General features: G+C 39.8%; 3 protein-coding genes across 5 annotated transcripts in view; all 3 read left to right on the top strand.

Moving 5' to 3' along the window:
* The window catches only part of ILK (integrin linked kinase), a 491171-nt gene that overhangs the window by 350074 nt on the left and 113450 nt on the right, over positions 1-27647 (top strand). The window lies entirely within an intron of this gene.
* DNHD1 (dynein heavy chain domain 1) overlaps positions 1-27647 on the top strand; it is a 110570-nt gene that overhangs the window by 42261 nt on the left and 40662 nt on the right. The window lies entirely within an intron of this gene.
* Positions 267-25798, top strand: LOC138176931 (dynein heavy chain domain-containing protein 1-like). The gene is made up of 4 exons (XM_069107870.1): positions 267-548; positions 19548-19864; positions 20244-20487; positions 24848-25798. The coding sequence occupies exons 1-4, from the start codon at positions 500-502 to the stop codon at positions 25069-25071; spliced, it is 834 nt and encodes a 277-aa protein (XP_068963971.1). The 5' UTR covers positions 267-499; the 3' UTR covers positions 25072-25798.

Genomic DNA, 27647 nt, shown 5'->3' with positions numbered 1-27647 from the left:
TGTCTTCTCCAGGCTCCAAGGCAGGTTGCCTTGCTGACTGGAAAGTTGGCCTTTGGTGAAGATGGAAAGCTGCTTGTGGTGCCAAGTGTGGAGCAGATGGCACAGAGCATATCTGGGTGGTTGAATATTATGGTGACCTCAGCTCTAACGGTAACTGAACCAAGGGTGGGGTCTGACAAGGTCATATATTTCTGGGACACACAGTATTTGGGACATAACTCAGTGAAGTTGTAGACATTAATGTGGCCAAGCTCTATACTCTACCAAAATTCTGTGTGGTAGCGGCTCTGGTCCCAGTTCTCACTCATGTAATCACCCTTAGTATTTAAGTACCTGAACTATATTTCAAGGGGCTACCTTGATTCCCTCTTCCCTCCTGTCCTCTTCTTATTTACCCACCCCTCCATCCCTTCAAAGTGCCCACTGCCCTCACTCTAATGCTCATTCCCTCTCTTCTCTTGTTTTTTGCATTTTCTCTAACATCCTGGTGTGAAAGGTTATGAAGTCTACAGATCTCCAGACCCCTATAAACCCTTCCCAAGCCTCAGGTATGTGGCAAACCAGACACTATCATTTTGGCCCTGACTGAGGCCTGGACTAACTTTGGAATAGTAAACTGGGGAAGGGGGGACTTTGGAGAGGTAAAGGGAAAGTGGCATGGCCTAAAATAGGAAGGGGACCCCAATACCCTAGGTCACAGTGACTTAGCTCCTTCTTTGTGACTGCAGGGAAGAGTTTTATGAATTTGTGTTTGGTGTGGCTAGAGTTGATGCAAAGCCCTAATAGTAAATATTAAGCAAATATAGGTGGAGGTGAGAGGGCAAGGAAGGCATGTTTTTGAGAACAGATCATAAAAGTAGATGTTAGTAATCTGGTTTTATCTGGAGCCGGTGACTGTGATCCTCAATTTGGTTCTTGTGCTTCAGGTATTGTCTTCTCCTTGTCACTACCAATGTTTTTACCAATTGGCTTTGTTTTGTTCGCAATCACCTGTCCTGAAGCCAGATCACTATGTCTTATTCTCAGATTTGAGCAAACTTTAGAAATCGAGTTCAACATCCTTATTTGACAGATTTTTAAAAACTTGATGACTTCTAGATTTTTAACTCTAGATAGATCTGTTCCATTTTAGTTAATGTCTTTAGTCCATCCCTGACTTGAACTTTTAAGTTCAAGCTTTCTTCTCACTAATGTTGACCTAGACTTTGTATTCTCTGGGACCCACCTTAGTTACTTGACTTCTGAAGAAGAACTGCATTTTTCTTTCTGGCTTTAGATTGCTTGCATTAAACTTGTGCTTATTTCTGCTATATCTTTCCTGGAGGTTGCTCTAATTCGTGCCCTCAACAAATATTTTCCCCTCTGCCTAACTTATCTCTCCCTTTTGGTACTTTATGAACTGAATTTAATTATCACTAGGAGTTTTTCTGCCCAGGCTAGTTCACTAGCACTGTAGTCCAACTCTGAAGGACTCTGAAGGCCCAAACCCTGTCCTACAGTTAGTACCATCCCTGAATGGGAGGGAGGGGGGCGGGAAGAAGGAAGATTGCATTATCTCAAACTTCATGAAAATTCCCTGCTCCAAACTACAGGGGTCCAATCACTATGCTATATACTGTCTTAGCAGTAGCTTTCAGAATACTGTATTCTAAGCATAAGCTGGGTCAGATTTTGATTAAAAATGTGTTTCTAGATTAGGGTTGCTGTCTTAAAGGAGTATGGAAAAATTTCTGGTTGCAAGGCCAGATAGAGGCCCTCTATATTGGGGAAACAGAGCTTGATAAGTGTCCTGAAGAAATTTTTTAGCCGAGCTCCTGATCTCTCAGCAGTCACTGCTCAGCTAAAATTCTTAATGGATAGTCAATATTGCAAATTCTGCACTGATTATCCCAAGTTAGCTTTCCAGGTTTCCTGTCTGACTAGGCAGGCTGTCCTCTGGGCTACATTTTATCTTATAGCAAACAACCCACTGCTTAGCAACTTAGAAAGTTTCAAATGAGGACTATGAAATTCCTTTTATGACCCACTTCATGAAGAGTCAGCCAATATATGGCTCCACTGGTTTTGATGAAGGTGATGATTAAAGCCAACTCCTGTCAGCCATTCAATACAACTTCTTCCCTATAGGCAAAATTCCTGTGTCTAGGTAATATGGAGAGAGCTAGAGGAAGGAGTCATGGTCCCTGCCTTCAAGGAATTTACAGTGTAACAGTTATTATATACTACCTTAAGACTACAGGCATATATTACAGTGGTGTTCATAGTAAAATCAGGAGCGGGATGCCTGATTTCAAGTTCCCAGGCCTGGGATTTTGCCCTGTTAGATGTTAGATTATTAAAATTAGACTCCTGAGAATTGCATCCTGGGCTATCTCCAGTTGTCCTGATCTATATCTGGCTACTGGACCTAGATGGCTCTGGAGAAGAAAGTGAGTCTGGTGACATTGCACAGCCTTCCCTCACTTAAATCCAATTCACTTGCATGTTGTGGCATCACCCCCTGATGTCATGGTCTCTTTGAGAAGGAAGAACAAACTATAACAACAATGAAGATTGTGATTATTGATAGAGTATGTAAGTGTAACCACTAGATGTCATTGTACAGCTCCATAAACAAGGGTCAGGAAGTCAGACTTGGGGAGCGGAGCCAAAATAATTATTCACTCTTAACTTTCCAACCTGCTCTCATGACAGGTGATTAAAACCAGACTATTCTTGTAGGGAAAAATTTTGAAGAGGCTTAAGATTCTATTTGTTGAGAAGGTTTTAGAATCATTCATAAAACTAAATGATAGCTTGGTAAGCTCCCACAGAACATATAGTTTGTTCTCCCCAGCCCCAATCTGGAAGTTGGTACTTCCAAATTGTAAACCTTGTGCGTTGCTAAACCAAACATGTCCCTTGCATTCTCTTACCAAAGTTAAAGGCATATCATAAATATGTACCCTAATCATTCAACTTTTATAGAGAAAAAGAGCAGAAAAACCCTTAGCATGTAACATGAAATAAGTTTGTCAGTAGGCATTTATTTAAGTGCCTACTGTGTGCCAGGGAATGTGCTAAGTACTAGGGGATACAAAGAAATGTAAAAGATATCCCCTGCCCTTAAGGACCTCATGATCTAATGGAGGAGATAACATGCAACAACCATATACAGACAAGCTGTATACAAGATAACTAGGAAACTGTTGTTGTTGTTGTGGGTCCTTGGTTCTCAAAGAGGATCAAGGACATCAGGAGGGTGATGTCTTGACTTGCAAGTAAATTGAATTTAAGTGAGGCAGAACTGTGTAAAATCATCAGCCTCACTGTCTCCTCCAGAGTCATTGGAAGTCCGGTGGCAAGGCATCGGTCAGGATGACTGGTGATGTAGTGGGAGACCTTGGCCTTTTTAAGCTAAGGTCTTTCCCAGGTTTCAGTTTGTTTAAGGCAGCATCCGTTCGGTAATTAAAGTATATGTAAGAAATGAGGCAAAAGATGGCTTAGTTTTGCCTTCATAAGAGTCTGGGAGGGCAAGACACTCAGAGTTTCTGGCCAGAACAGAAACAATTGCTATTTTAATCAACAGAGGGAAAGCACTAGATTTAAGAGAGATTAGGACAAACTTGCTGTAGAAAGTGAGATTTTATCTGGGACATGAAGGAAGCCAGAGAGGCCAGGAAGTAGATGAGGAGGGAGAGCTTTCCAGGCATGAGGGACAGGTAGAGAAAATGCTTGGAGCTGAGACATGGAGTGTCTTGTTCAAGGAATAGAAGGAGGTCAATGAGGTGGGAGTAGATAAGAAAATTGGAAAGGTAGGTGAGGGCTAGGTTACGAATGATTTTGGATTTCAAACAGAGAATTCTATATTTGATCCTGGAGGTGTTAGAAAAACACTAGAGTTCATTGACTAGGATAGTGATGGGGTGAGACCTGGGCTTTAGGAAAATCAAGGGGAGAGACTTGTGGTAGGAAGACCAACCAGCAGGCTATTGCAATAGTCCAGGTCTGAAATTAGGACCAGGGTAGTGGCAGTATCAGAAGAGGGAAGGAGGTGTATTTGAAAAATGTTGCAGAGGTGAAATCAAGAGGCCTTGGCAAAAGACTGAATATGGGGTGTGAATGATAGTGAGGAGTTGAGGATGATATCTGCAAATCTGGGTAACTGGGACCATGGTGGTGTCCTTAACAGTAATCGGGAAATTAAAAGAAAGGAGAAATTGGGCAGAAAGATTCTGAGTTCAGTTTTGGATATGTTGAGTTTAAGATACCTGTAGGATATCCAGTTTGAGATGTCCAACAGGCAGTTGGAGATATGATACTGGAGGTCAGCAGAGAGGTTAGGGTAAGCTAGGTATATTTGAGAATCATCAGCATAGAGATGGTAGTTGAGTCCATGAAAGCTGATAAAATTACCTTCATTCATAGGAGAAGAGAAGCAGGCCAAGGACAGAGAAAGAAGAAACAATATATCCCAGCTCTTTCTCTCCCTACCAACAAAGATTGAGGAAGACCACCAGACTGAGTGATAATTAGGAGATCTAAGGAAAAACCCACAGTGATTCATTTTTCAAGTCCTGAAGGCTTGTAGGCAGTGAGAAGGGGTACAGGTAAGGAGGCCCAAGAAAAGCCTTGCAGCATGAGGACTGGATTGGGCAGAGAGCAGGAAAAGGAGTGAGCTTTTGACTGTGTTGACCTAACTGTGTCTTAGATCCAGTTCAGACTGAAGCTGGAGGGTCTATAACTATATATTGGGACAGGAAGGGCAGATCTAGGGTGAGCCTGCAGCATTGTTGCTTTGATATAGGAGTAAGGTTTAAAAATTATTTAACAACTGGGTGCCAGAGTGTTGAAACCTGTAGCTTTGTCTCTCTGATCCCAGAGCCATTTCATTGATTCATATCACAATCCTGGGCTGGGGCCTATAGCTGAGTAACCAGGTAATGTAATATGGACCAGGGCCAAGCCTTCAATTCTTTTGCTCTAAGCCTGTAGAGTCTTCAAGCTAACTGATAATTTGAGTCTAGCCTCTGTCTACTGGAACTTCAACCGGGGCTAGTCCACTGTTTTCATTGCCCAGCCCTAAACCTGGAGTAGGAGCCCACAAAGTACAGTTCAGGAGGGCAGCAATCAGATAGCTCCCTTGATCACTGAATGTGCTAAAATTCTGTAACTCTCTAACCTGAGCCCCTACTAAGATCCAGAAAATTATTGTTGCTGTTGTTGTTGTTCAGTCATTTCAGTCATGTCATGTCTGACTCTTCATGACCCCATTTGGGCAGTTTTTGCAAAGTTACTGGAGTGGTTTGCTATTTCTTTCTCCAGCTCATTTTATAGATGAGGACACTGTCGCAAACAGTTAAGTGACTTGCCCTGGGTCACACAGCTAGTGCTGGATTTGAACTCCAGACCTGGAGCTCTATACACTGTACCATCTACCTGCCCCAAGATCCCGAGAGTACATAGTACTTAATATGCAGAAAAAGCAGCAGTAGAATCTGAGTTAATAGAAATAAATGCTAAATAAGTCCCCAACATTCCAGAATTCTCCTTATAGAGTCTGACCCAAACACAAAGTTTCAATTCAGGATGTAAGCCTAGAAGAATGAGTAAACAAAAATTAAAGCAATGTTACCTTTTTTTATTTGAGGGGGGAAGGCAGGGCATTTGAAGTTAAGTGACTTGCCCAAGGTCACACGGCTAGTAAGTGTTTAAGTGTCTGAGCAGATTTGAACTTGGGCCCTCCTGACTCCTGGGCCAGCACTCTATTCACTGTGCCACTAGCTGCCCCAAGCAATGTTAACTTTTATGAAGCCTGGGACACCCAAAACACAAACCCAGAAGAAAATACTTCCTCAAGCTCTACAAAGTCTCAAAGATAAACATAAGTTGGTCACTAGGTCAACTAGAAATTCAGGAGGAAAATTTTATTTATAAATTAATTATTTATTATAATTTCCTCCTTTCTAGAGGAAAGGATTAGAAAAGAAAGGAAAGTTCTAGTGGAAAGACTAGGAAGAAGAATTAACAGCTTGGCACAAGAGGTACAAAACAAGCAAAAAATGGAAATTGAATGGATCAAATAGAAACCAATGACTACATGAGAAAACAAGAAATATTGAAGTCATAAAACTGAAAAAAATAGAAGAAAATGTATAGTATCTCATAGGAAAAACAACTGACTTGGAAAACATAATGAAAAGCCATGCAAAAACCAGAGCCAAGACATCATACTTCAAGAGAATATAAAAGAAAACTTCTCAGATGTCTTAAAATCCAAGGACAAAGGGAAAATAAAAAGAAACTACCAGTTACCTCCTAAAAGAAACCCCCAAATGAAAACTCCCAGAAACATCATAGTAAAAATCCAGAGCTTCCAAGTCAAAGAAAAAATATTTCAAGCAGGTAGAGGAAATGAGTTCAGGCAACCAGGAGCCACATTCAGGGTCACATAAGATTAAGAGATGCTACTATAAAAAAGAGGAAAGCTTGGAATTTGGTAATTAAAAAGGCAAGAGATAGAGACTTAGCACAAAGAATAATTTACCCAGCAAAACTGAGTATAATCTACGTGGAGGGAATGTATCTCTAATAAAATGGGAGACTTTGAAAAGACCAGAGATGAGAAAAAAAACTTTGAAATGCAAGCAAAAGATTAAAGAGAAATATAAAATACTAACAATATGTGAACAAAGGGAAGGGACTATCCAAGGATGAAATATTTACATTCTAATAGGGCAAGAAGAAATGTGTTCCTCTGAGAACCCTAATATCACCAAAGATTTTAAAGAGGGAGTTAAATCACACAGAGGACCTGGGAGTGGTTTGGGGAAAATAAAAGGGTCAAAGAAGTACAAACAGATTCATCAAGCATAGATTACTTTGAGCACATACTTCTGTCACTACCTTCTTCTTCCTGGTAAAGGGGGGAAACAGAGAAGAAAGAGAGGAAAAAGAATAAGGATAAAGGGAAATACTCCATGATCACAACTGAGAATGTGAATAGGATGAATTCACCCATAAAACAGAAGATAACAGAATGGTTTAGAAAGCAGTTTCCAACTATATATTGTTTATAAGAAACACACTAGAATCATATATTTATACCAAGTTAAAATTAGGGTCTGGAGGAAAATCCAACTTCAACCTTATTCTTCAGTTAAACTTTAAAAAGCACTGGGGGTGTGGGGAAGGAGGGGTGGCAGTCATGATCGCAGGTAAGAAAAGGTAAGCAAGAATAGGCTTAATTTAAAAAGATAAACAGGAAAACTTTATTATGTTGAAAGTTACTATAGACAATGAATTATCAACACTTAACATATGCATTAAATGCCATAGCTTCTAAGTTGTGAAAGTAAGTTACATTACATTACAAGGAGAAATAGACAATAAAATCATAATAATTGAGGTTATCAGTGTACCTCTTTCAGACATAGAAAAATCTAACAAAGAAGTAAAGAAATTAAACACTGAATAGAATTTTAGAAAAAATTAATTATAGATCTCTTAATGTGAGCAGATAGGATAATACATATTTCGTAACTGTGCATGGCACTTTTACAAATATTGACCAAGTATTATAGCATGGAAACCTCACAGAAATACATCAATATTAGACACATTCTTTACTGACCACAACCCAATAAAACTATTTTCAGTAAAGGGTTTTTGAATAAAGGATTAAAAATTAAAATTAATTGTAGACTAAATAATTTAATCCTGAAGAATTTATGTCAAGGTACAAAGAGAAATAATAGATAATTGTATCAAAGAAAATTACTAGACCACTCAAATATGTGGAATGCAGCTAAAGCAGTACCTAGAAGAAAATGTGTCTTTAAACATTTTCATCAGCAAAAGAAAAGTTAATAAATTTGACATACAACTAAAAAGCCTAGAAAACAAAAAAAAATTTAAAAGGAAATTAAACAGCAAAATATTAATTTTGAAAATCAGAATAACAAAATTGAAGGCAATAGCATTTATTTAATAAATGAATAAAATTAGGAACAGTTAAGTCTCAAAAAATGAAAAAGAATTCACAACACATGAATAAAATATATAGGAAACCTCAAGACCAGAAGGATTTTAAAATGAATTATATTAGATAGTCTAAGAACTACTTCAATGTTGTATTAGCTGTTTGAAGAAGTAGGAAAGGAATGGGTCTTATATTTCTTCTGTGATACAAATATTGTTTTGAAAGCTAAGTCAGAAAATGTCAAAACAGAGAAGGAAAACTGCAAATATCCCTAATGAATATTAATGGAAAAAAACTTAAAATAGAAAGGATATTACAGAAGCATATCACAAAAATGATACCAATTGGATTTATAACAAGAATACAGGTTTGGCTCAGTATTAAGGAAACTAGCAACATGACTGACATTAATAATAATAGCAACAACTATATGTTAGCAATCGATGCAAAGAAAGCTTTTGACAAGATTTTACCATTCCTGTTAAAAAAAATAGAAAACATAGGAGTAAATGCAGATTTCCTTAATGTGATAAATGATATTTATCTAAAACTAAGAGCTAGCACTACATATAATGGGGTTAAACTAGAGGCCTTTCCAGTTAGATTAGGGAAAAAGAAAGGATGTCCATTATTACCACTAATAGTTGATATTGTACTAGGAAGATTAGTCATAGCAATAAGACAAAAGTAAATTAGAATAAAGTGTGTAAAAAGAAAACAAAATTATAGCTTTTTTTCAGATGATGTGATAACTTAGAAAACCTTAGAGTCAACTAAAAATTAATTTAATAATTTCAGTAAAGGTTATAAAATAAATCCACCTGCCCAAAGAGAATGTAAATTTTTAATCTCTGAAACTTTTCTTGTTTGTTTTGTTTTTTTCTCTTAAAAACCAGCCTTAACCCCAAATCACTCTGGTCCCAGACCAAGCTCTAGTTGGTCACTGTTTGGGCCCTGTGTGGTTCAGAATGAATGTAAATAATAATTGTTTCCATTTTGACCAGAAACCCTGAGGGTCTTCCCCTTCAAGATCTATTTTTTAAAAGAAGTCATTCTTTGCCTTATTTTTAAAATTAAGTCTTAATCTCCAAAGGCACTGCCTCCATTAAACTGAGACCTGTTAAAGACCTTAGCTTGAAAAGGCCAAGGCCCCAACTGCATCGTGGGCAATCTCCTGTTGTCCTAATCCGTATCTGGCCCCTGGACCAAGATGGCTCCAGAGGAGAAAGTGAGGCTGGTGACTTTACAGAACCCTCCCTCACTTAAATACAATTCACTTGCATGTCATGGCAACAACTCCCTGATGCCATGGTCCTCTTCTAGAACAAAGGACTAACAAAACTCTGTGAGTAGAAAAGGAACTGCCCACTAGGGAAACTTCCAGTTGGGCAGCATGACTTTGTTTGTTTTGTTTCTTTCTTTCTTTCAAGGTATAGAACCTATATGAATACAACTACAAAATATTCTTTACAGAAATAAAGACAACCTAAATAATTGAAGAAATATTCTTCATAGGTAGGCCAAACCAATATAATAAAAATGACCACTACCTAAATTAAATTACTTAGTGCCATATCAATTAAGCTACCAAAAGGATTATCGCATTTTATTTTAAATACATTTTATTTATTTTGCTTTTATTTTTGGAGGGGGGAAGGCAGGGCAATTGGGGTTAAGTGACTTGCTGAAGGTCACATGGCTAGTAAGTGTTAAGTGTCTGAGGTCGGATTTGAACTCAGATCCTCCTGACTCCAGGGCTAGTGCTCTATTCACTATGCCACCTAGCCACCCCAGAAGAATTACTTTATAAAGCTTTAAAAAATAATATTCATGTGGAGAAACAAAAGATCAAGGATCTCAAGGGAAATAATGAAAAAAGTATGAAGAGCATCTAACAGTACCAGAACTCAAACTATATTATACAACAGTAATCACAAAAATTATTTGCTACTTATAGACACAAATGAACCTAATGGCAAATTTGCTAAACTCAAATACTCCTGCTACTGGAGTAAGGACTCACTAATAAAAAATGATGGGAAATCTAAAAAGAATGTTGGCAGAAGGAAATTCGTCATAGACCAACTTCTCACACTATATATCCAAATAGCCTCTGCATGTATACATGATTTAGTGATAAAAAGTTATAGGATAAGAAAACAAGAGAAGCAAGGAAGAAATTATCCTTAATTATAAATAGGAGGAAAGTTTTAGTCCAATCACAGAAGATGGAATGGAAAAATTTGAACATATAATGTTGTTTTTTTTCCTACAATTAAAGTGTGAGTAAAATTTGAAAGAACATTAACAGAAAAAAATTTTTGTAGAAGGTCACTTAAAAAGTTCTTATTTCCAAGATGTATAAAAACTGGATCCATTTTTTAAGAAGAGTAATATCCCAATAGATAAATGGTAAAAAATATATGAACACACATTTTCAAAGGATGAAATCCAATAACCATATGAAAAAATACTCCAGATCACAAATTAAAACTTTTACCTCATACCTGTCAGATTGTCAAAGATGACAAAAAAGGAAAATAAAATTTGGGGGGACTTTTGACCCAGTGATACCACTACTTGGCCTATAACCTAAAGAGATCAAAGAAAAAGGAAAAGGACTCAAATGTACAGACATATTTACAGCAACTCTTTTTATAATGGTGAAGAACTAGAAACTAAGAGGCTTCCCATTAATTGGACAATGACTAAACAAATTATGGTATCTGAATGTAATATTGTAATATAAGAAATAATAAAATGGGTGGTTTCAGAAAACCCTGGGAAGACTTGTGTGAATTGGTGCAGAGTGAAGTGAGCAGAACAGTTTATACAGTAGCAACATTGTAAAGGCAAAACAGCTTTAAAAGACTTAAGAACTTTGATTTAAAGCAATGACCCACCATGATTTCAGGAAAGCATGATAAAGTTGCTACTTGCCTCCTGACAGAGAAGTGATCAGTCAAGATGCAGAACGTGATAAACATTTTTGGACATGCTTAAAGTAGCCATTTGTTTTGCCTATCTATTCATATTTGTTAAATGGAAATTTTTTCCCCTGAATGGTTGGGAGATGAGAGAGAAAGGGATGCTAAGGATAGGGCTATGCTTCTCTTTCCATTTCTCCCCAATGAGAAGTGAATAGAAGGTCAGAAAAATCTATAGACAGACAAGCAGGACATATTTGTAAGTTACATATTGAATTAATCATATGCTTAAAAGCAAGCTCCACAATATAGACACTCCCAGTTTTATGTATGATTCTGTCCTGATCTACACTATATATAGAAATGCTTATCTTACTTGCTGTTAAGTTCAGAATAAAATAATAGTTTTAAAAGACAGGGTTTGGAGAATTTAGACGAGCATCAGTGAAGTGACAAACATATGATATTGTTATATTATAGACCACCTGAAGAGAAGAAAGAATTAAATGCAGAATTTGGGAACTAGATCACAAACCTAGTTTAGAGACATTTATCCAAACATTTGCTAGATCTCTACCAAAATTAGGACAACTAATAAAATTTGTGATTTGTCTTTGATTTTATTTTTAATTTGAGGCTAGTTTTATCCTCAGAAAGATAGAGGAAATAGCAAAAGTTTAATTCCTATTCTAGACCTTATTCTAACTAATAAAAAGGAACTGGTTGTTGGAATTGGACTGATGGGAATCTTAGAGGCAAGTGACTGCTCCACCATAGACTTTATGATGGAGGAGCAGAAGACAATTAGACATTGTCTGATCTACCCTAGATTTTAGGAGGGGCATTTTTCTGAATCTTTGAATTTATGGATATGTTTTGCAGGGAAAGTTCAACCAAGAGAAAATGGAAACTCTTAAGATTGAAATTAAGCAGAATCAGTTCAAAGACAGAAGAAAAGGGATAGCTGTCTAAAGAGACCCATTGCTGCCCAGGGAACATAGTGATGGGCAGATTTTTAAAAAGATATGTCTAGAAAATGGAAATACAAAGGCAGGTATCAGAACCGAATATAGAAGACTAGCATAGTCCTATAAGATTAGTGTCAAGAATGCTAAACCTCAAAATATGATGAAATTGTCGATGAATATTAAGGATTAAAAAAAGGATTTTTTTAAACAAAATCAAGAACTTCAGGGGTTGAAAAGGACCTCAGAGCCACTCTAATCAGTAATTGAACAGGAATTTCCATTATCACAGGAAAGTATAGTTGAAAGAACACTGAATGTGGAGTCAAGAGAGAATGAATTCAATTTTCTTTGATACTAGTAGTTGGACAAAATGCTTAAACTCTCTGAGCCTTTGCTGCCTTATTTATAAAATTAAGATAATTATAGTGCTTGCTTCATGAGGTTGTTGATAAGATCAAATAAAATAAAATATACAAACGCTGCAATTTTTAAAGTGTTCTATAAATGCCACTTGTGATTATTATAAGAGCGGCTAGGTGTCACAGTAGATTGAGTGGTGGGCCTGAAATCTTCCAGAGTTCAAATTTGACTTCAGAGGAGCGGCTAGATGACGCAATGAGTAAAGTGCCTGCCCCGGAGTCAGGAGGACCAGAGTTCGGTTCCAGCCTCAGCCACTTACCACACAAAAAAACTAGCAGTGTAACCTTGGGCAAGTTACTTAACCCCAATTGCCCTCCAAAAGGCAAAAAAAAAAAAAATTTGACTTACTAGCTGTGTGACCCTGGGCAAGTCCCTTAATCCTTTTTACCCAAGTTTCTCTTCTGTAAAATGAACTGGAGCAGGAAATGCCAAACCACTCCAGTATCTTTGCTAAAGTTGGACACAACTGAAACGACTAAATAACATGATTGTTGTAATTTTTATAGTCTAATAATGTGTAATCTAGGCTTTGTCCAAGGAGTGAACTTTCCCAAAGTAGCTTATACTTTTGTAGCATGTGCTCTGGGATGACTATCCCAACCCCTATTTCCACTGTCAGTTTGAGTTTCCAGAGCTCGTCTAGCCATAGCCTCTCAGGGATTTAGGAGTAGCCCTCAGAGTTTGAGGATTATTTGTCTGTGCTCTGTAGATCATGACCCAGACTTAATTAGCTTTTATTTTTTTATTTTTTATTTTTTTAATTAGCTTTTACTAAGTGGTATTTACTGTGGTGGTATATAGTAAAAACTGTTGGTACAAAACATCCCCTCAAAAGTCTGTGACATACTCTCCCACAAGGATGTCCTGAGTTCATGAGTGCAGAGAGAAGTAGACTCAAGCTTAGAGAGAACATGTGGCAAGGTAGAAATTTACAGTTCCTAGTTACTGGAAATCCTTTTCTTTCCTCCATGAAATAACCGCCAGACCTCCCTCCCTTCTCCCCAACCCTCCCCACCCCCAGCATGGTATAGCTTCTTTGCAAGGCTCCTTGTGGATTCAGTCTCTTCTCAATTTCCAGTGTAGACACTGTTGCCGTCCTAGGGATGATGCTAGGTTACCCAAATCCTCTGGACCCTTCAAAGCTTGAAAGGTCCCTCTGGCTAAGTTTGGGCAGAGTAAGGAGACCTAGGCCAAGGCTGAATGCAAGGTAATCTTTTCCCTACCTCCTAAGTGATTCCTCCTCAGAGACAATTCTCTTTCTACTTTGCTACTGTATGTTCACTTGATTCCAAACCCCTTTTGGCCTAAACTGGCTTGATATTTTATAGACATATGACCATATTTCTTCAGCCATTCTAAACACTCTTCCTGGACAGTCATTTCTAATTCATCCAGTAGCCCATCAGAGACATCTAAATTGATCAAGGCCTTTTCACACTTTGTTGAATGGCCTTTGGTTAATTTGATTCACTTCTCACTTTGGTTACTTGAAATGGGATGAAATGGAATGAGTTGATTGACTTGCCCATTTAGCCCCTCCTTTTATGCTGCCTTTGGGAGCTGTCTCCAGTTCTGATTGTGGAAAGATTGTGGAGAATTGGAGAGGTGACACAGGACTAGAGAAAGGTTAGGATCCCATTTTTTTTAAAGGGAAGAGGATGGAGCCTATGAACTGAAATATGTGCCATTGCTTGACTACCTATCTGTCTATCTATCTATCTGTCTATCTATACATCTATACATACATGCATATGCTTAATTTCAACTTCTGGGAAATTTCCAGAACTCATTGTTAAAAGCATTCTTTAGAAAGCAAAGGGATGATCACTGACTAAAAACCATCATGTATCATTAAGAAAAGATAATATTGGGGCGGCCAGGTGGCTCAGCGAGTAAGAGCACTGGCTCCAGTGTCGGGATGACCTGGATCAAATCCGGGCTCAGCTACTCAGCACCACACCCAGCAATAACTGGCCGTGTAACCTTGAGCAAGTTACTTAACCCCGATTGCTTTAAAAAAAAAAAAAAGATAATATTAGAATAACCACATTTCCTTTTTTGATAGGGCAGCTAGACTTGGTAGATTAGGGGAATATGTAGACCCAGGATATCTGAATTTTAGCAAAGTCAAATGACAAATTCCATGCAATCCTTTTAGGAGGGAGGACCGATCCACTATTTTTATTGTCAGTCTGAAAATCTTCACAGAAAGTTATAGATTGTGATAACTTCACTCTGAAGAAACTTGCCTTCTGGGCAAAGGACACTTTGGAATGATTGCACTTTTAAAATTTCTTTCTTGGAATTCTTTTTATAGACTGAATTCACCTATATAAATAGTTTTCTTGTATGTCTCAGTATTTAGATTTTTCTTTATGTACTATGACAAATTGTCATTTATGAACACCTTTATTCTCCATTAAACAGCAAATAAAATCCACAGCCTTCTAGTTTATGATGTAATTGCTTCAGGGTTCAATTATTTATTTTCTGAATAACAACCAGGGGATAATTAATCCATAACCACCTTTAGGATCCCAGAGACTTTTTTTTTCCTAGCAATAATTATATTCTGGTGGCTCATATAAGTATAAGATTGTTCATACTTTTCTTCATTTTTACTTATTTGCAGTCACAAAGTCTTTTGGAGCTTTGTCCATATCAAACACATTAAATTGACCCATGCAATAAATTGCAACATCATTTGCTAGATCATATTTCACTTTGGCAGTTCATGAGCACAACATACACAAACAATCACCCCTTCTATGCAGGAATGTGCATTCTAGCATGCTAGTGATATAGACCCTCATCCTGAATTTTTGCATATTCTTATTTGTATTCTAGACTACCAAGGGTTTATATGCAAAATATTCTGTTTTTAATTCTTACTCTTGAATTTCACTTGATACCCCTTGAAGAAGACCTTATTCTTGAGCACCATGAGCAACCCTATCCTGCTGGATTGAAACCTGTATTTGTTCATTTGTATAGTGAACCCCACAGCCCTGAATGAAAGTACCTTGTACTATTCTTGAATCTTATTTACAAGATAGAGAGATGTGGGCTAGATGATAGCACATTTATGAACATTTAGAACTGAGTGAATAGACTCCAAGAATAATCATTAAAGAGTTGATGCCAACTTAGACAGAGATAATCCAGGGAATTGTCAATTGAGTTTAATCAACAAGTGGTTATTAACACCTATTAAGTGCTAGACAATTGGGATATAAGACTAAAATGAAACAATACTGCCCTCCAAGGGCTTACATTCTACTTGGGAAAGCAACATTTAAATACATCACTAAATACAAAATATATACAAGATAATTATAAAATAACCTGGAGATAAGGGACAACTAACTAGAGGGATCAGGAATGGTCCTGTGTAGTAGGGTTGACATGTTAGTCACTTTCCTAGCATAATTCCAAATTGCCTTCCAGAATGGTTAGACCAGTTTACACTCCATCAATAGTGTATTTGCCTACCATAGATCCGGAAAGGACCTCAGAGGCCATCTAGTCCAATACCCTCATTTTACAGAAGGAAACTAAAGCACATCTCCTGATTTCTATTCTGGTCATCCAGGATATAACCTGAGTCATAGGTTTTTCAAACCTGAGTCACCTAGGTTTTTCTTTATCTCTCACTCCCATATCTAGTCAGTGGCCAACTCTTATCAATGCTGCCTCTATAGCATCTCTCACTTTCGTCCACTCCTCTTCCACACATGAACACCAACCTAGTTCATGCCCTCAAGAACTCTAACTTGAAATATTTCATTAAACTCTTCTGATTGTTATCATTTTTCCAGTCCTTCTTCTCTTCAATCTACCCTTGACACAACTTGAAGAAAACTCTTCTTAAAGTACCATCTGACTATGTCCCTGCTCTGCTGAAGATGCTATATAGTGAGTCTAAAGTATGAACTCTGTTTAGCATTTAAAGTCATCTGTCTTCTGGCTCCAGGCCACCTTTTGAAACATTTAAATTACTCCCCGTCACACAATCAGCATTCTAATCAAACGTTGCTATTTTTTGCTCCCATTACATAATTGTCCATTTCTCATCTCTGTGTGTTTGCCTGTTTGCCTCTCACAAACACTGGAAGTGCTTTTCCTCTTCAAATCACTTCTTCCCATTAAATGAAGCCTTTCCTGAGCACCTCAGTTGTTAGTGCTACTTTTAAAAGTATTATATGCTTTTTTTTTTTGCCTTTTGGAGGGCAACTTGCCCAAGGTTACACGGCTAGTTTTTTTGTGTGGGTGTGTGGGTGTTGTGTCTGAGGCCGGAACCAAACCCGGGCTGGTGCTTTTTTACTCACTGCGCCACCTAGCCACCCCTGCTTATTTTGTTCTTAACCCTGTACATGATGTATGTTCTTTGTGTAAATTAGTTGACAACAGGGATTGTATATTTTTGCTTCCAAGTACCTCACACCTAGTAAAATGCTATGTAAATACAGTCCATGTTTAACTAATTGCTTAATTAATATTTATTTTGAGGGTGGGTGGGCTGTATTTGTGACTTTATATAAAAGGGGAGCTGTCAGTGAAGAAATTTTCCTGTCAGTGCAGATAGCACCATCTCTTCAGTTTATAGTCTTCATTGCCTGAGGAACTGAGAAGTAAAATACCTTACCAGCTACGTTTGGTAGAGGTGGGACTTGAATCCAGATCTTCCTAACTCCAAGTTTACCTCTTCACTATACCAGGCTGTCTCTCATTGAATCAGATTGAATTGAATTCCTGCTGCCACAATCCTAGTACAAGCACATCCACTTAGACTATCAAAGTATCTTCCTAATAGATCATCTTAACTATTTTCTCTCTTCTAATATATTTTGGTTATTGCTGGCAGAATAATCTTTCTTTCTTTCTTTCTTTTGCTTTTTGGAGGGCAATTGGGGTTAAGTGACTTGCCCAAGGTCACACGGCTAGTTTGTGTGTGTGTGTGTGTGTGTGTGTTAAGTGTCTGAGGCCGGATTTGAACTCAGGTCCTCCTGACTCCAGGGCTGGTGCTCTATTCGTTGTGCCACCTAGCCGCCCCAGAGAATAATCTTTCAAAGGCAATAACCATAATATTGTTCTGGGAGAAACACAAGCTGGCTAATTTAGCTGGAACATGCATGAAAGGGAGTAGTAGTATGTAATCATCCTGGACAGATAAGTTGGTGCCAGATTGTGAAGAGTGTGAAATGCCAGAGGAGTTTGTATTGTAACCTAAAGGCAGGGGGAGCCCTCAAGCTTCTTAAGTAAAGGAAGTGATATGGTCAGACAAGTACTCTAGAAATATTAATTGGGCAGCTGTTGGAAGATGATTTGGAAAAGGGAGATAATGTATATAGGGAAACCAGTTAGGAAGTTGTAGCAAGAATTCAGGCAAGAGATGATGAGAGCCTGCATCATGGTGGTGAGTAGGAAGATGGAGACTGTGAGCTCCAGGAGAGAAAGGTCTATATCTTATCTAAACATGAATTCCTTCATTCACTCCCCTCTTTCCTCCAGCATTTAGCAGAATGCTCTGCAAACCATGGTCATTTGATGATTTTTTTTTATATTTATTGTCTTATGTAGTTGGAGGAGTTAGTCAACTCTGTTGAAAGCTACCGAGCAGTTAAGGTAGATAATTGAGGTAGATAACTGAAAAAAGATAATTAGATTTAACAGTTAAAAGGTCATTGGTAATCATTGAGAGGACTGTGTGTTTATGCACATAACAGCTGGTTTGAGTGAATGTTTGTGTTTGTAATCACTGAAGCTGTGATAATAAGCTGGACATAGCATGGGTTGTGTGTTCATCTGTAAAATGGACCTAATGCTTACACTGCATACCTCACAGACATGCTAGGGAAGTGCTTTGTGAACCTGAAAGTGCTATTTAAATAGAATAGAGTTGTGTGAAAGTGGAATGGGCAGGAAGGGCAGGTTGTGGCTGCCCCTTCATTGGAGGTCTTCAGTTAGAGGCTAGATAAGGAATTTTTGTGGAGAGGATCCTGTTCAGCTACTGGTTAAACTAAGTGATTTGGTGATTCTGTGGGAACTACTTCTCTTGAGGTAATGTGGCCTAGCACAGTATACCTGTCAGATATTAAACCAACACGGTCATTATTTCATTGATGAACAGGATGGTACCTGGTAAACATTTTTGTATGAGCCTGAGAATGCTTACTTATATATAGTAGGTTTGAGTGGACATCCATGAGCGTGTATCCGTATATGTGCCACCCAGAGTGAAATATCTGTGGAGTTGTATGAAAGTAATGGCAGAGTAGGCTCCTATGGGTATGTGCAAGCATGTATGTATAAGGTAATTGTGCCACCCATGGAAGATTTATACACACACACACATATATGTATATCTCCACATGGGTTACTATGTGAAGCTTGTGGGTAGGCATATATAGATATCTCTGGATTTTTTCCAACCCCTCTCCAAAGGAGACTGCACACTGAAATTCCTATCTTGAGGGTAGCAAGAGAAGGGACTTGAGGCTAACTGCTTTGTTCTCCACTCTCTAAGAGAGGGGTACCAGACTCGAATTGTCTGTCTGCTCTCCCTAAATGTTGCTTGTCTAAGGGTATGATCTTGGTTTAAAACAAAAATCTTCTTTTCCTGATAGCTTTTAAGTGGGGAGGATTACCCCAAACTTATAGCTACAGGCTTAACTCCTTCCTACCAAATCCTAGTTAAACAAAAACCATCACAAATACTGAGTAATGACTAAGCTAATTTATTGAAGCATATAGCAAACAGCATTCAGAGAAGTTATACAAATTAGAATAAACTAGAAAATATATAAAGTGAATGGACTCTTTAGCTTGGAGTGAAATGAGATCTCAGCTCAACTAAGAGAAAGGTCCTGATCTTACCCAAAGGGAAAATTCCTGAAGTCTCTAAGGAAGTAAGTTGGTAATGAGGGAAATATTGAGAAGATGGCTGCCACTTCCAAAGTCTTTCTTTCTATATGTCTCTCCCTGAAGAGAGTCTAAAACCAGGTATATCTTCTCGAAGAAGGAAAAAGACTATCTCTTCTTCAAAGCTTTCACACCAACTCCTCCCTTTATATATCACATTACACTTAGCATTCTCTTTAGCAGTCTGGAGTCACTCGTCTACAAGACGTGAAGCATCTCAAAGTTGACTTGTGTGACTTGCGTGAATTTGTGTCTGTGTGTATACTGGAGCTGACTTGAATGGATATATATGTGATGCACATACATAGAACAGGCCCATGTCTACATCGGGGTGTGTTTTGTGTGCACCAGATGACCCTCAGGTACAAAGAGACACAGCAAACAGTACAACTGTGCAAATAGAGGAAGAGGATGAAGACGAATTAGCCCCTGCTTTTATTTCCTTGGCATTCCGAGCCCAACCCAGTGAAGCCGTCAGAATCTTCTGTGGCCCTGAGACAGAGATGGTGCGTTCAAGGCAGGCTGACCCCAACGCCGGGCCTCTTGAGGTGCTTGGGCACAGAATAAGATCCCAGTATGCCCCACCTAGCCGAATTCAGCTGCAGAATGATTTGGACACTAACAGTGGAATCCAAAAGGCTTTGGCTATCCAGCAAGCATTATTGGAGGTAGGGGGTCAAAGATCTCCCCTCCTCATTCTTGCCCTTTCCCTAACCTCCCCTTCTTATTCTTACTCTGTTTCACCCTGCTCCTCTTTACTTCTCTCTCTTGTCCTTCTGCGTACCATACCTGTGGTCTGACTGTCTTTTCTCCCTTTTGAGTCCCACTGGCTCAGACCTTCTTAACACTCAATGACCTCTTCCTTTCCTTCACTGGCACTATCCCTCACTTGTCCTAGACTGCTTTCTCTTGGCCCCACCCATACTTTCTCCTAATCCCCTCCATCTGCATGGCCCCACTACTTCCTATTCCCATTTCTGCAGTGGTAGTGCATTAAGTCTAGAAATGACTGTGCCCACACACTCTCATTGCTTGCATTGCATCCAGGATGTGTTGCTGGAAGTGAACAAGTTCTGTCAGGAGCACAAATGGCTTAGGGGCATCCATCAATTTCTGAAGAACTGGGGACCTCAAAAGTTGGAGCCCATGCAGAGCTGGCCTGCTTCGAGATATCTGAGGCTCATCACCGAGCTAGAATCTTGGCAGAGCCGATCAAGTGAGGTACCCACCATGTTGCTCACTGAAAATCTGTTACTGCATCTCAACTGTGACTGTGTTCAGACAGACATTGGTGAGTTTTCTTCTCCCCTTGTTTCTCTACTGTATTGTTCCCTCATCTATTCTCTTCCTACCTCTTTCCTTCCCTTCCCTGACCTCATTCTTCTCTCTTTTCCTCCTTTCCTTGTCCCTTCTTTTGATCTCCCCTACTGTTCCCTCTCTCTCTTCCCTTCTCCCCAGTCTCCTCTCCAGTGCCACCCAATCTACTTGGCCTCTCAGTAGCACTCTGTTTCTTTTTCCTTTCTTCATCCCCACTCTAGACTGTAGACCATGAATCCAATTAAATTCAATAACCATTTTAAAAGCTCCCACCACGTTTGAGATGAGGAACATAGAGAAGCGTAACAGGCCCGTAACTTCGAGAAGCTGATATTTCATTGGTGGGAAATACCGTAGGTAGAGAGAAGAGTGATAAATATTGGTAGCAGCCGTTGTTTAGAAGTAGATCTCTTTCTTGTAAATTCTCACTCACAGGTAAATTGAAGAGTATTTGAAGTGGAGGGTTGGGAGGAAGGCTCCCATGTAAGCATGAGCAAAAAATCCAAAAAGGGAATTTGCAGTGCTAATACAGCACATAGCCAATCTGGCTTGCATCTGACTTGAAAGGGACTTATCTTTGATATGACTAGGGACTTTTGATTCATTTTATATTGATCCCTTTCTGTTTATAATCCCATAAACCAGGTTGAGGTGACTTGAGGATATACTATCATAAAATATCTCCAAATTATTTGTGATCCCCTCAAGAGAAATCACTACTTCCACAACCTCCTATCTCACATTGAAACAGAATGAGTTACCTTCTACCCCAAGTTTTCTAACTTCCATATGCATTGCTAACATTAACCGTACAACAAGGAATACCAGTAGTCCTAATAATTAGGAAGATTAGGAAAGATCCTATGTAGGAGGTAGTACTTAAAAGGAGGTAAGGATTTCAGGAGAGAGGTGGTTAGGGAAGAAGAGCATTCTAGGTATGAGGGATAGCCTATGCTCTAGGGATGTGTGTTGCTGAAGCAAGTACCACATATTGTGTACTTAGGGAAACAGAGGGTTCTGCATGGGGAACAGCAAATAGCCCAGTTCAGACTACAAAGTCTAGTATATGAGGCAGAGCAAAGTGAAATCTACTTAGATAGATTAGAATCGGATTGTGAAGAACTTAAATGCCACAGAAAAATTTCTGTTTTATCATAGAGACATCAGGGAGCTACTGAAGTTTTGTGATCAGGGGAGTGACCTAGATTTCTGCTTTAGACATATCAGTTTGATAGCTGTGTGGAGGATAGATTGTAGAGGGGAGAGATTGTATTAAAGGAGATCAGTTAAAACATTATTGCAATATTCCTGGTGAGGAGGATCTGAACTAGGGTGATAGCTGTATGAATGAAGAAAGCCATGACTGCAAGAGATGTTGTGGAAGTAGAGTCAACAAGACTTGGCAACTGATTAGATGCCAGAGGTGACAGAGAGCAAAGAATCAGGAGAGACTGCTAAGGTTGTGAACGTAGGTGATTTGTGGGATGGTGGCATCTTCATAGGAAATAGGGAAGCTAGGAAGAAGAGTAACTTTCAGGGGGAAGATAATGACTTCCATTTTGGATATATCAAATCTAATATTCCTGTAGAACTCCAGGTGGAATTCTCTAGTAGGCAATAAATTATGTAAGACAGAGGTCAAAAGAAAAAAGAAGTCCTGTCACCTAGATTTGGGGATCATTTTTATTAATAGCTAAATATCAATAGATGCCATGCTTTTCAAATTGCAGGTGACGTAAAGTTGCAAGGGATTAGCTGGCATACTGGCTGACACAGCCAGCATCCAAAGAGATCTTGACAGGCTATAGTGATGGTCTGAGTTTTAATAGATAAAAAATTTAATAGAGATAAACATGGGTTTAAAAAATATACTCCACACATACAGATTAGAGGAGGCATGGCTAGACAACAGTTTCTCCGAAAAAGGTCTGGAGGAGCTGGAGCTGGATCACCAGCTCAACATTTGTCAGCAGTGTGAGGTGGCAGCCAAAAAAGCTCTTGAGATCTTAAGGTGCTTGAAGGGAGGCATAGGTTATGTTTGTCTTTTGTTCTCGAAGAGGACCATGACATCAGGGAGATGATGACATGACTTGCAGTTGACTTTGATTTGAGAGAGGGAGGGTTGTGCAAGGTCACCAGCTCACTTTCTCCTCCAGAGCCATCTGGATTCAGTGGCTAGATATTCACCAGGAAGAGTGGAGATGGCCCCGGATGCAATGGGAGACCATGACCCTTTTAGGCTAAGGCCTTTTCATATTCTCACTTTCCTTGGTCACACCACATCTGGAGTGTTATGTTCGGTTCTAGGTGTCACAGTTTAAGAGGAGCACTGCTAATCTGGGAGAGTTGTATGTTCAGAGGAGGGCAATGAGAATGGCAAGGAGTCTTAAGTATTATGCCATCTAAAGAGCATTTGAAGAAACAGGGGATATTTAGGCTAGAAAAGACTCAAAGGTTCAGGGCGGGGGGGGGGAGTATGATAGTTATCTTCACATATTTGAAGTACTGTCCTGTGGAAGACAAAACAGATTTGTTAGTGCTGTCCCTGAGGGGAGAACCAGGAATAATGGGTAGAAGTTACAAATAGGAAAATTTAGAATTTTTATCAGGAAAAAGTTCCTAACAATTTCCTTCATGTTGAGTAGAGTTTTCTAAAATGTGGGGGAAAAAAACAGCCCTAGCTCTTGGATAAGCACTCAAGTTACTATATGGATGTTGGGTATGTGGTAGCCTTTATTTTGCCCTGTAGAAAGTGCCAAACACACGGAGTATCGCAGAGGAGCCAATGAACAGATACAGAGCTTACATAAAGCACTCAACTAGTCCATCAGCTCTACCCTATCTCTAATAGGAGCCAATCTTAGGGTTACTAGTGGAGTAGGACCCTGCTTTCTATTCCAGGTGTTGAAATTCCTCTTCCACAAGGTGATAAATAGCCCTTTCCAGACTCATACTGCCACCTTGTGGTGTAGGTCCCTCACCCCCCCTCTTGTCTGATCAGCATGGTATCAATTGATCAGCGTCTCTTGGTGTCATCTATATGGTTAACTGAAACAGTAGCAGAAGCAGCAATACCTATCAGAGTGTAGTGAAAAGTAGAGAAGCATAAATCCAGACAACCAGCCAAGTGTTCAATTCTAGAAAGTTCACATGGTCCCAAATTGAAGGACAAAATTCTTAACTCTACCTTTTGAATTGGTTTCCTCTTCTTCCACTATCTTCCCCAGTGATCTTTAGAAAATGTCCCAGAAGCCATGGCTTATAGATTCTGTGAAAGCATCTTTCATCTCCATGACCATAGCAACATGTTTCCATACTCCCTACCTCTCGGGGTTGTTGTGAGGAAAGTACTTTGCAAATCTTATGATATAAATGTAATAAATGTAAGTGATCATAGGCACTTCTAATGATCTTTCCATGGTATGTTGTGACTGAATTTCTCTTTTCTCCTTGACCTGCTAAACTTTAGATAATATGCTCTTATAGATGGAATTGTATATAGAAATGAGCTAGAAGACGAAAAAGAACCTGGAGACAGGAATGGCAGCAGTAGGAAGAGAACTGCTGGCTGGGGTTAAATTTGCAGTGATCTCTGTACCCAAAGAGTGAGCTGCAGGGATAGTAGTGAGCTCAGCAAAGTCTATCCTTCAGCTAAGGGTATTTTAGTAAAGAGGGCAAGGTAAAATGCCTCTGAACTGATACTATAAAAAGACGTACTGTCCTGGGAAGGTGATGGAGAGTCTGTGAAACCTGAGACCCAGAACTGAATCCTTGGCATCTTTTACAACTTCCCATAGATTCTGGGACTCAGTTGGCAGCTCAGTTGCTGGGTCCCTACTGCTGCTGCTACCCTATAGGAAGGTGTGCCACTGTTCTTCTAAGACCTGGAGGCTTTAGTCTCCAATACTTGGCTATAGCCTCAGGAACATAAGTGTTTCTCATTTAGCAAGGTGCTGATACTAACACAGTTAGTAGGCAGGGGTCCAAAGGCTAATAAATGTTCTCTTTTGGTGTGAGGAGTACTTAGGCACTAATACTATCCAAATTGGCAACCACTGAATGGAGGAGCCAGCATGCAAAATCCACCTCTCTGTGTCTGACTTTCTCAAAGATCATTTGATTCTAGATTTCTCCCCTCATGTGCTTAAGTCCAGGATATTCATAGCTGATTCACTTACAGAGTCAGACTAAATTGTTACCCTCAATCTTTTATTTGCTTTGTTCCCCACCTTTCCCTTCCATCTCTCCTCTTCTCTACTTTTCCTCAACTTCTCTACTTCTTCCATCATCCATTTCCTAAATAACTCATCTCTCTGAGACCTGCCTCTTTCCAGCCTGCTTTTTTTCTCCAGTGACACAGTTGGCTGATGTCAAGAAGGACATCCTGGATCAGTTGAAGAGTGTGAGACACAGTCAAAGTCAAGAACTCATAAAAGACCTCTCAGAGTTTATAGAAGTCCTCCAAAACATCAGTACTGACATCCAGACTATTGCCAAGTGTTCCCAGAAGGTAGGCATATGGGTATGTGATTCAGAACTCAAGGACCTTCCAGACTAGTGAGACAGACTCTGTCCCTGGCTAAATGGAACTTTGCTCTGATAGTGTGTCCTTGGACAAGGAGAGTTCCTCATTTGGTGGTGGAAATGTAAATCTTGCTCCTTACCCTCCTATGAGACTATTCCATGGGTTGGGGTCTAGAAAAGGAAGGTGCTATGTAGCAGTTAGGAAAGCTGAAGAAAAGGAACAGAGGAGGGGAGGGTGTGATGTTAGAGCTGGTGGGAGAGGGCAGAGGTCCTGATGCTGAGTTGGCTGTAGCTGACAGAGGCCAATGAACAAAGTGAAGACCTGGAGCAACGAGTGGAATATGTACGTGCTCTCAATAACCTTATCCGATCTCATTTTGGCAAATTAACCTATGAGGATGAGGGACTGGAGATTGCGGTGAGAAACATGTTGGGCAGGGACTCTTCCCAGAGCTTGTCCTCTCTGTTCCTTAGAGAAACATGGGATAGAATATGGGTTCCTCAGTGTCCTCTATTCCCCCTCGCCCATTTTCCCCATTCCCCATTTTTCCCTTTCCCCTTCCCTCCCACTTCTCCCCTCAGGGGAGTGCCTCACTTCCTCTTGGTCTGGGCCTGTAGCTGCTAGATGTGTGGGAGACCTTCCTCTTTGAGCGGCTCCAGGCCTCTGAGTTCCTACTCAGCAAGCAGAGCACCTTGGTGCCCCAGCTTCAGGAGATGATAGCAGCTGCCCTGAAAGAGATGGAAGACCTGAGCATCCAGGCTGTCTCAGGCCCCTTCATGGACCCCACCCAGGAGCAGCGTAGTACTGAGCGCCAGCTTATCAACATGGAGCGTACATATACCTCCATCTCTGCCCACCTTGCTGAGCTTCACCATGCTTATGTCATCCTAAGTGGTACAGAGTCCATTCCTTCTAATGGGATTCCCCTTCTCTCTGTCTGTCTCTGTCTCTCTCTGTTTCTCTCTCTCTCTCACACACACACACACACACACATACACACCCCTTCCCTAGGGAGAGTCAGGGACCCTTTCTTCTACTGCAGGGAATGAGGAGCCAGTGCCAGTGCCTCAAAGAGGGCCCCAACCCATTTTACATCAACAGCGTGTCTGGCGTCTCTTATGTCTGATCAGTGAACAAATCAGTGAATGGAAATGTCTGGCTTTTAATAAGGTATGGGTAGTTTTCATTCTAGAAATCTATCTTCCACCCCTCCCCTGATTCAATCTCCATCCATGTCCTCAATCAATTCCATCCACTCATAGCACAATTCTTAACATTGCCTTAGCCCTGCCCCTGCCCTGGCCCAACTCCTGTTTCAGCCTAGACAAAGGCTGATTGATTGACTTATTAGTAGTTAAGGTCTGGTGGGACCTGCTGACAGGTTACATCATCCTCCATAGTTCAGCACCTCTTTTGCTTGGGACAAGACAGATCACTGGTTGACAGAGGCAGCCAAACTAAGCAGGTTATTCACAGTGGCTAATCCTATAATACAAGCCTGTATGCACCTGCTGGAGGAATTTCGAAGCTATTTGCCAGTGCTGTCTATGTTGGACAACCGCCAATTGCAAGTCAGTGGCTGGCAGGCCATTTTTCGAGGTAAGAAAGAGGGTGGAGGAACAGAGATGTCCTAGTCAGTTTTCTTTCAATTCTAGGGTTTGAGCCCTTTTCCTTCTCTTCTAGTTTCCTTCTCTCATTGCCCACTTGACTTGGTGCCCTCTCCCTATTATATCCTAAGGTATTCCCCCTCCTTCTCTAGGTTTATGTCTCTACCCACATCCCCTTTGCCTGGTAAATAGGGCATCCCTCAAAGATCATGTGCCTTCTTCACATGTTTCCTCCCTGTAGGAGAGAGCTGAGCAGGCTAGAACCTGGGTGGTAGCTCTGACTTGCTTTCCTCCTTTCTTTCTATAGCCATGGGGGCAGGCTGTCCTGAAAACATTGAACTCCTGACCTTGGGCCAGCTGCTTTCCTATCCCCTGCTAGAATACAAAAACCGAATCTGTCAGGTAGGACTGAGGCTAGGTTTGGAATAGAGATGAGGGTGCAGGTGGACTATGCTTAGGCTGGAGGAAGTCAAAGCTAGGTTGTGAAATCTCCAATTGCTTAAGTCCATAGTAAGCTCTGTAAGTTATGAATAGGGGGCAGGTTGCCAGGGCCCCTCTTTGAAAATGTGGGTAGAAAAGAAAGCAGTGTATTAGGAGCCAAGCGAGGTGGGCTCATTAAGTATATGTCATCCTACACTAATCTCATGGCCTTTTCTGATAAGGCTACTAATTTGGTAGATCAGAGGCATTCCATGGTCCCAATATTTCTTAATTTCAGCCAAACATTAATAAATTGTCACTTGATATTAATTAATTAGAAAAAATAATTGTAGCACAAGGACTTCCAATTATCCTTCTGGGATAAGATAGCAGAATAAGAGGCTGAAGACAATATAGTCAGATAGTGAAATGTAAGCTGGTTAAATAATTTCATTAAAGGAATGTTGATTAATAGTGCAGTCTTCAAAATGAGTGTATGGGACATCTGTCCTTGGTCCTGTTCTGTTCCATATTATTAATTACTTAAATCTGCACCCCCCTAGAAAAGACTTATTTATAAAA

This window comes from Petaurus breviceps, unplaced genomic scaffold (genome assembly GCF_028583685.1).
Source record: "Petaurus breviceps papuanus isolate PSGF00001 unplaced genomic scaffold, PetGlider_PUasm1.0 90294, whole genome shotgun sequence".
Lineage (NCBI taxonomy): Eukaryota > Metazoa > Chordata > Mammalia > Diprotodontia > Petauridae > Petaurus > Petaurus breviceps.
The sequence above is the reverse complement of the archived record's forward strand: the minus strand, read 5'-3'. Positions and strand labels throughout refer to the sequence as shown.

Excerpts from the sequence above, each read along its gene's own strand:
- LOC138176931 (XM_069107870.1), top strand. The coding sequence starts at position 500 with ATGAAGTCTACAGATCTCCAGACCCCTATAAACCCTTCCCAAGCCTCA. Across the intron at positions 549-19,547 it reads AAACCCTTCCCAAGCCTCAG|ATGACCCTCAGGTACAAAGA; the intron begins GTATGTGGCAAA and ends TGTGTGCACCAG. Across the intron at positions 20,488-24,847 it reads CTGTGTTCAGACAGACATTG|CCTGCTTTTTTTCTCCAGTG; the intron begins GTGAGTTTTCTT and ends GCCTCTTTCCAG.